Raw genomic sequence first — 8,969 nt, forward strand, 5'->3', positions numbered from 1 at the left:
CGGGTGTGTTTGGTATCCCTTCCTTGCTTTTGATTTATTTAACCTTTATTTAGCTAGACAAGTCAGTTTAAGAACAAATTCCTCCTTACAATTATGGCCTACCCAGCCAAACTCTCCCCTAACCCAGACGATGCTGGGCCAATTGTGCACCACCCTATGGGACTCCCGACCACAGGCAGTTGTAATACAGCCCAGGATCAAACCAGGGTCCATAGTGACACCTCTAGCACTTAGATATAGTGCCTTAGACTGCTGCACCACTCGGGATCAATGTGGATGATGATGATGGAATTTCCAGTTTTAGATGTTGTCACATACAGTAGCAGTCAAAGGTTTGGACACACCTACTCATTTAAGGGTTTTTCTTTATTTTTACTATTTTCTACATTGTAGAATAATAGTGAAGATATCAAAACTATGAAATAACACACATGTGCAACAGTATAACTTTAGACCGTCCCCTTGCCCATACCCGGGCGCGAACCAGGGACCCTCTGCACACATCAACAACTGACACCCACAAAGCATCGTTACCCATCGCTCCACAAAAGCCACGGCCCTTGCAGAGCAAGGTGAACCACTACTTCAAGGTCTCAGAGCAAGTGACGTCACCAATTGAAACACTATTTAGCGCGAACCACCGCTAACTGAGCTAGCGTTTCACATTCGTTACACATGGAATCATGTAGTAAAGAAATAAGTGTTAAACAAATCAAAATATATTTAATATTTGAGATTCTTCAAAGTTGCCACCCTTTGTCTTGATGACAGTTTTGCACACTCTTGGCATTCTCTCAACCAGTTTCATGAGGTAGTTACCTGGAATGCATCTCAATTAACAGGTGTGCCTTGTTAAAAGTACATTTTTGGAATTTCTTTGGTGACAAAACGGATGGCACTGTGATATACTGCATCCAATTTGTTGAGTAGAGTGTTGGAGGCTATTTTGTAAATGACATTGCCGAAGTTGAGGATCGGTAGGATGGTCTGTTTTACGAGGGTATGTTTGGCAGCATGAGTGAAGGATGATTTGTTTCAAAATAGGAAGCCGATTCTAGATTTAATTTTGGATTGAATATGCTTAATGTAAGTTGGAAGGAGAGTTTACAGTCTAACCAGACACCTAGGTGTTTGTAGTTGTCCACATATTCTAAGTCAGAACCGTCCAGAGTAGTGATGCTAGATGGGCGGCTGGGTGCGTGCAGTGATCGGTTGAAAAGCATGCTTATAGTTTTACTTGCATTTAAGAGCAGTTGGAGGCCACGGAAGGAGAGTTGTATGGCATTGAAGCTGGTCTGGAGGTTAGTTAACACAGTGTCCAAAGAAGGGCCAGAGGTATACAGAATGGTGTCATCTGTGTAGAGGTGGATCAGAGAATCACCAGCAGCAAGAACGACAGCATTGATGTATACAGAGAAGGGAGTCGGCCCGAGAACCCTGTGGCACCCCAATAGAGACTGCCAGAGGACCGGACAACAGGCCCTCCTTTTTGACACACTGAACTCTGTCAGAGAAGTAGTTGGTGAACCAGGAGAGGCAATCATTTGAGAAACCAAGGCTGTTGAGTCTGCCGATAAGAATGTGGTGATTGACAGAGTCGAAAGCCTTGGCCAGTTCGATGAATACGGCTGCACAGTAATGTCTCTTATCAATGGCGGTTATGATATCGTTTAGGACCTTGAGCGTGGCTGAGGTGCACCAATGACTAGCTCTGAAACCAGATTGCATTGCGGAGAAGGTACGGTGGGATTCGAAATGGTTGGTAATCTGTTTGTTCACTTGGCACTCAAAGGCCTTAGAAAGGTAGGGTAGGATATATATCTGTAGCAGTTTGGGTCTAGAGCGCCTCCCCTTTTGAAGAGGGGGATGACTGCGGCAGCTTTCCAATCTTTTAGAATCTCAGACGATACGAAAGAGAGATTTAACAGGCTAGTAAAAGGGATTGCAACAATCTCGGCAGATAATTTTAGGAAGAGAGGGTCCAGATTGTCTAGCCCGGCTGATTTTTAGGCGTACAGATTTTGCAGCTCTTTCAGAACATCAGCTATCTGGATTTGGGTGAAGGATAAATGGGGAGGCTTGGGCAAGTTGCTCTGGGGGGTGCAGGGCTGTTGACCAGGGTATGGGTAGCCAGGTGGAAAGCATGACCAGCCGTAGAAAGATGCTTATTGAAATTCTCAATAATAGTGGATTTATTGGTGGTAACAGTGTTTCCTAGCCTCAGTGCAGTGGGCAGCTGGGAGGAGGTGCTCTTATTCTCCATGGACTTTACAGTGTCACAGAACTTATTTGAGTCTGTGCTACAGGATGCAAATTTCTGTTTGAAAAATCAATTTATTTATATAGCCATTCGTACATCAGCTGATATCTCAAAGTCCTGTACAGAAACCCAGCCTAAAACCCCAAACAGCAAGCAATGCAGGTGTAGAAGCACAGTGGCTAAGAAAAACTCCCTAGAAAGGCCAACACCTAGGAAGAAACCTAGAGAGGAACCAGGCTATGAGGGGTGGCCAGTCCTCTTCTGGCTGTGCCGGGTGGAGATTATAACAGAACATGGCCAAGATGTTCAAATGTTCATAAATGACCAGCATGGTCAAATAATAATAATCACAGTAGTTAACGAGGGTGCAGCTAGTCAGCACCTCAGGAGTAAATGTCTTTTGGCTTTTCATAGCCGATTATTAAGGGTATCTCTACCACTCCTGCTGTCTCTAGAGAGTTGAAAACAGCAGGTCTGGGACAGGTAGCACGTCCGGTGCACAGGTCAGGATTCCATAGCCGCAGGCAGAACAGTTTAAACTGGAGCAGCAGCACGACCAGGTGGACTGGGAACAGCAAGGAGTCATCATGCCAGGTAGTCCTGAGGCATGATCCTAGGGCTCAGGTCCTCCGCGAGAGTGAAAGAAAGAGAGAAAGAGAGAATTAGAGAGAGCATACTTAAATTCACACAGGACACCGGATAAGACAGGAGAAGTACTCCAGATATAACAAACTGACCCTAGCCCCCCGACACATAAGCTAGCCTTAGCTTTTCTAACTGCAGGTGTATATTGGTTCCTAACTTTCCTGAAAGGTTGGGGCCTATTCGATGCTAATGCAGAACGCCACAGGATATTTTTGTGCTGGTCAAGAGCAGTCAGGTCTGGAGAGAACCAAGGACTATATCTGTTCCTGGTTCAATTTTTTTTGAATGGGGCATATTAATTTAAGATGGTGAGGAAGGCACTTTTAAAGAATAACCAGGCATCCTCTACTGACGGGATGAGGTCAATATCCTTCCAGGATACCCGGGCCAGGTCGATTAGAAAGGCCTGCTCCCTGAAGTGTTTTAGGGAGCGTTTGACAGTGATGAAGGGTGGTTGTTTGACCGCAGACCCATTACAGAGGCAGGCAATGAGGCAGTGATTGCTGAGATCTTGGTTGAAAACAGCAGAGGTTTATTTGGAGGGCAAGTTGGTTAGGATGATATCTATGAGGGTGCCTGTGTTTACTGATTTGGGGTTGTACCTGGTGGGTTCATTGATCATTTGTGTGAGATTGAGGGCATCAAGCTTAGATTGTAGGATGACTGGGGTGTTAAGCATGTCCCAGTTTAGGTCACCTAGCAGCACGAGCTCTGAAGATAGATGGGGGGCAATCAATTCACATATGGTGTCCAGGGCACAGCTGGGGGCAGAGGGTGGTCTATCGCAAGCGGAAACGGTGAGAGACTTGTTTCTGGAAAGGTGGATTTTAAAAGTAGAAGCTCGAATTGTTTAGATACACACCTGGATAGTAAGACAGAAATCTGCAGGCTATCTTTGCAGTAGATAGCAACACCGCCTCCTTTGGCAGTTCTATCTTGTCGGAAAATGTTATAGTTAGGAATGGAAATGTCAGGCTTTTTGGTGGTCTTCCTAAACCAGGATTCAGACACGGCTAGGACATCTGAGTTGGCAGAGTGTGCTTAAGCAGTGAATAAAACAAACTTAGGGAGGAGGCTTCCAATGTTAACATGCATGAAACCAAGACTTTTACAGTTACAGAAGTGAACAAATGAGAGCACCTGGGGAATAGGAGTGGAGCTAGGGACTGCAGGGCCTGGATTAATCTCTACATCACCAGAGGAACAGAGGATGACTAAGATAATGGTACGGCTAAAGGCTAACAGAACTGTTCGTCTAGTACATTCGGAACAGAGAGTAAAAGGAGCAGGTTTCTGGGCGCAATAGAATATATTCAAGGCATAATGTACAGACAAAGGTGTGGTAGGATGTGAGTACATTGGAGGTAAACCTAGGCATTGAGTAATGATGAGAGAGATATTGTCTCTAGAGACGTTTAAACCAGGTGATGTCACCGCATACATGGGAGGTGGAACTAAATGGTTGTTTAAGGCATATTGAGCAGGGCTGGAGGCTCTACAATGAAATAAGACAATAATCACTAACCAGGACAGTAATGGACAAGGCATATTGATATTAGGGAGAAGCATGCATAGCCAAGTGATCATAGGGGTCCAGTGAGTGGTTGGGCTGGCTGGAGACACGGCGATTCAGACAGCTAGCAGGCTGGGGATAGCAAGGGAGCAGAAGGGCCTTAGAGGGACGTCGCGATGGAGGAAAGTCTGTTTTAGCCTCCTCGTGCGGTGAATTCGATAGACCTTGAATGAGGAGGTGTGTCCAAACTTTTGACTGGCACTATACAATAACAATAGATAACACAGTTTTTTCAAGTACATATTTTATTATCTATTTCATAGCTCTTAGTTTACATCAACTCTCTACACCTCTGTAAAACTTATACATACATTTGGACACTTTGAAGAGCCAAAATTAAAAAGGTTTTCTCTGGCTCCAATTGGACAGAGGATATGAAACAACACAAAATATTTTGTGGTACTCTGTGAAAACAGATGTTTTCATGTTTATCAGGAATACTGCACTTGCTGTTTATGAAACAGACCAACAACATTGATACATAGAGTTACACACAAACTGATATGAAACTCAAACACCTTCAGAATCAATACAGATATGATGAACAATAATAACCACAGATATTAAATGATTTGTATGAATACAGAAATCTCAGGTTTTAAAACTAACCATCCTGAAACAGTGACTCTATGCATATTGAGATATTTAGCTGTTTGTAAAGCATAAGTAGGGTAAATAACACACACACACTCACACACACACACACACACACACACACACACACACACACACACACACACACACACACACACACACACACACACACACACACACACACACACACACACACACACACATATATATATATTATAATTGTTCTATAATGAAAGGTAAGCTGTACATTTGTCCAGACCCAAACCCTCTCCACATCATCTCCAGGTCATGAAACCCTCTCCACATCATCTCCTGGTCATGAGATCAGAGAGTTTTCTTCAGTTTAGATTTATTCTCCTGACGCTTGCTATGAACAGAACACACACACACACACACATACAATGTTAAACAAACATTCAACGTTTAAACACCTACACACATGCATGCACACGCACTTGCAAAACACACACACACACACACACACACACACACACACACACACACACACACACACACACACACACACACACACACACACACACACACACACACACACACACACACACACACACATACACAGGTGTACTCACAGCAGGCAGCGTTGTACCCTCTTGGTCCAGTCTCGAGAGGGGTCGGCACACACAAACTTGTCCATCCAAGTGTGGAAGCTGCAACAACACAGCACTATGTCAACACATATTACACACACACACACACACACACACACACACACACACACACACACACACACACACACACACACACACACACACACACACACACACACACACACACACACACACACACACACACACACACACACACACACACACACACACACACACACACACACACACACACACATACACAAATAGTGAGTGAATCTCAATGATTTTTCCTCAAAATGCATTGGAGAAGGTAAAGACAAGACTATTCTGCACACAGATTGTGCTTGGCTGTGATTGGCGGATAACTCACATGACAGCGTGGATGTCACAGGAGGAAGTAATGGGCTGGTGGGTGTAGTTTTTCAGCCGTCGGCATTGCAATGGACGACGAGTGTACTTCAGACAGCAATGTGCTACACACACACACACACACACACACACACACACACACACACACACACACACACACACACACACACACACACACACACACACACACACACACACACACACACACACACACACACACACACACACACACACACAAGTTAAACAGTAAGATAGGGGGAGCATGTGTGTCTGCAAGAAAGACAATGTGTGCATGTTTATGTTGTGTGTGTGTGGGTGTGCTTGTTTATGTTGTTTGTGTGTGTGTTTGTGTTTTTACTATGGCTTGTGTGTGGATGTATGGTGTGTTTGTGTTAGCATTGTTAGGTTCTAATTCTCAGGGTAAAAAACTCAACAGACACTAAGTTTAATTCTTCTCAGAGGGTCAGTACAGCTGCATTCAGACAAATACATTTTCCACAAGGACTGATATTTTATCGTTCCTCGTAGGCTGAGTCTCCTCCTACACATCTGTACAAACATCGTTCTTTACTGCTGGGCAGGACACCAGTGATACGGTCCATAAACCTTTATTTCTCCCTTAAGGTGACCTGACCTGACCTCAACCCCTCTCCATTACTAATCCATGGCTCTCTCCCCTTATCAACGCCTGCCATGTGATCGCTTCCCTGCACTCAACACTTCCAAGCTTAATTGCACACATTATATACCTTTCTCCTATAACCATTAACTTCTGGTGCAGACCCTCTAAACCTCAGCACTGCATCCAAGTGACATGAATAAGTATATTTCATATTCTCAGAACCCAACAGCACTGACCTGATTGTGTGGAGGGGATGAGGATGAGAAGAGATAACAGCACAGCCAGGACACACACTCTACAGCATAGCATCCTGATCTTCAGATGTGTTCCACAGAGACAGAAAGTAGGGAGAGTGAGATAGTGTTTCAGTAGTGTGTGTGAGAGAGAGAGAGGGAAAGACAAAGCGAGAGAGAGAGAGAGAGAGAGAGAGAGAGGGCGAGGGGGCGTTGTTAGGCTGTTGAGCAACTGTTGGTATTCTCAGTGCTCAGGTGTATTGCGTGTGTGCGTGCTCTGCCAGTGAGATTTATTTTCTTCTCCACTTCCTCCTTAGCTGCAGATTAACTACTGATCTTGTTTTCCTCCACTGAAAGATAATGCTGGAACATAAACAGTGTGTAGGAGTGGAGTGGAGCAATCTTACCTGAGGAGTGTGTAAATAGCTGAATGAATGGGAGTTGATGTAAGGACCATAGACTAAAATAGGATATGATCTTCACAAACTGCTCAGGTATTATAATTCCAGCCATTGTGTCAAAATCTTCAGTTTTACGTCACAGCTGTGATGAAGTACTTATTGTGGATCCAAACTATCATTGACACCAATAGATGATGTAAGATTTGCTTCATTGTTAATTGTTACCGAGACACGGAAATGTGTATTTTTATACATGAATAAACCAACCCACCCCCTCCCCCCAGCGATACACCACCACTCACACAACCCATGTCACACTTTATGTAAACACGATTACTGAACAATATTTACAACGATAACCTTAGTGAAATAGATGTAAAATAGAACAAGAGGAATGTGTTTCTCTTAGGAGGAGGCTGGCTAGAAGGAACACATATTGGCACAATGGCACTGGCAGCAAGGTGGCAAGAATCTCTGGAACCATCTGACCAGTAAAATAAATAATACAGGAAGACATTTGTTGGTAAAAAGACTGGTGAGTAGGCAAGTGATAGAATAAAATAAAAATACACATATTTACTACATCCTTAAATTGGCAATTCCAGAAGAGCCATTTTGGCATACACAGTGCCATTCCTCAGAAATCGCTGATGGCATGGTTTTCTTCTTTCAAGCACTTTTCCTTGGCAGAGTGGTCTCTAACTCCAGCTCTGTTTCCTCATCCCGTTCCTGCAACTTCCTGTTGGCCACCTGAACAAATGTGTCTGCAGCTGCCTTGACATTTTCAAAACCATATGATGTCCATTCCACTTGTTTGAAGATATTTTGAGACTGGTGAGGTGACCTGAAGTATTCTGAGGAATATCTGAGCTGTAAGTATTGTTTCACACTTCAGCAACCCCTCAATGTATCCTTGTGCCTTGACCTGCCACCTCTTTAACCTCTTGCTCCTACCTGGCACGCAGGCGTCCCATCTAGAGCTCTGGAAATGTAAATGCGCTACGCTAAATGCTAATAGTATTAGTTAAAACTCAAACGTTCATTAAAATACACATGCAGGGTATTGAATTAAAGCTACACTCGTTGTGAATCCAGGCAACAAGTCAGATTTTTAAAATGCTTTTCGGCGAAAGCATGAGAAGCTATTATCTGATAGCATGTAACACCCCAAAAGACCCGCAGGGGACGTAAACAAAATAATTAGCATAGTCAGCGCTACAGAAACCGCACAAATAAAATATAAAACATTCATTACCTTTGACCATCTTCTTTGTTGGCACTCCTAGATGTCCCATAATCACTACTGGGTCTTTTTTTTAAATTAAATCGGTCCATATATAGCCTAGATATCGATCTATGAAGACTGTGTGATAAACAGAAAAAATAGCGTTTCATAACGTAACGTCATTTTTTTAAATTCAAAAAGTCGACGATAAACTTTCACAAAACACTTCGAAATACTTTTGTAATGCAACTTTAGGTATTAGTAAACATTAATAAGCGATCAAATTAATCACGAGACGAAGTGTTTTCTATAGGAGTCCGTCTTGAAATACTGTCCGTGTATTTCTCAACCAAAATATCCGGTCGGAGACGTGAAGAAAAAGCCTGTCTCTTGTTCGTTTGACCAAGAAACAAAGAATTGGCAACTGACAAGACTGTTG

General features: G+C 43.4%; 1 protein-coding gene across 1 annotated transcript; it reads right to left on the bottom strand.

The window, feature by feature from the left end:
* Positions 1 to 5,161: 5,161 nt before the first annotated feature.
* LOC127919047 (C-C motif chemokine 20-like) lies at positions 5,162 to 7,147 on the bottom strand. The gene is made up of 4 exons (XM_052502414.1): positions 6,908 to 7,147; positions 6,051 to 6,153; positions 5,663 to 5,740; positions 5,162 to 5,439 (listed from the first exon to the last, which is right to left on the bottom strand). The coding sequence occupies exons 1-4, from the start codon at positions 6,978 to 6,980 to the stop codon at positions 5,397 to 5,399; spliced, it is 297 nt and encodes a 98-aa protein (XP_052358374.1). The 5' UTR covers positions 6,981 to 7,147; the 3' UTR covers positions 5,162 to 5,396.
* Positions 7,148 to 8,969: the final 1,822 nt, after the last annotated feature.

The sequence above is a fragment of the Oncorhynchus keta genome, chromosome 4 (genome assembly GCF_023373465.1).
Source record: "Oncorhynchus keta strain PuntledgeMale-10-30-2019 chromosome 4, Oket_V2, whole genome shotgun sequence".
NCBI classification, from domain to species: domain Eukaryota; kingdom Metazoa; phylum Chordata; class Actinopteri; order Salmoniformes; family Salmonidae; genus Oncorhynchus; species Oncorhynchus keta.

What these genes read in the sequence shown, in the direction of transcription:
- LOC127919047 (XM_052502414.1), bottom strand. Translation starts at nt 6,980, where the DNA reads ATGCTATGCTGTAGAGTGTGTGTCCTGGCTGTGCTGTTATCTCTTCTC. An exon ending in CATCCCCTCCACACAATCAG is followed by an intron (nt 6,154 to 6,907) that starts GTCAGTGCTGTT and finishes GTGTGTGTGTAG; the next exon opens with CACATTGCTGTCTGAAGTAC. An exon ending in AGGGTACAACGCTGCCTGCT is followed by an intron (nt 5,440 to 5,662) that starts GTGAGTACACCT and finishes TTCTGTTCATAG; the next exon opens with CAAGCGTCAGGAGAATAAAT.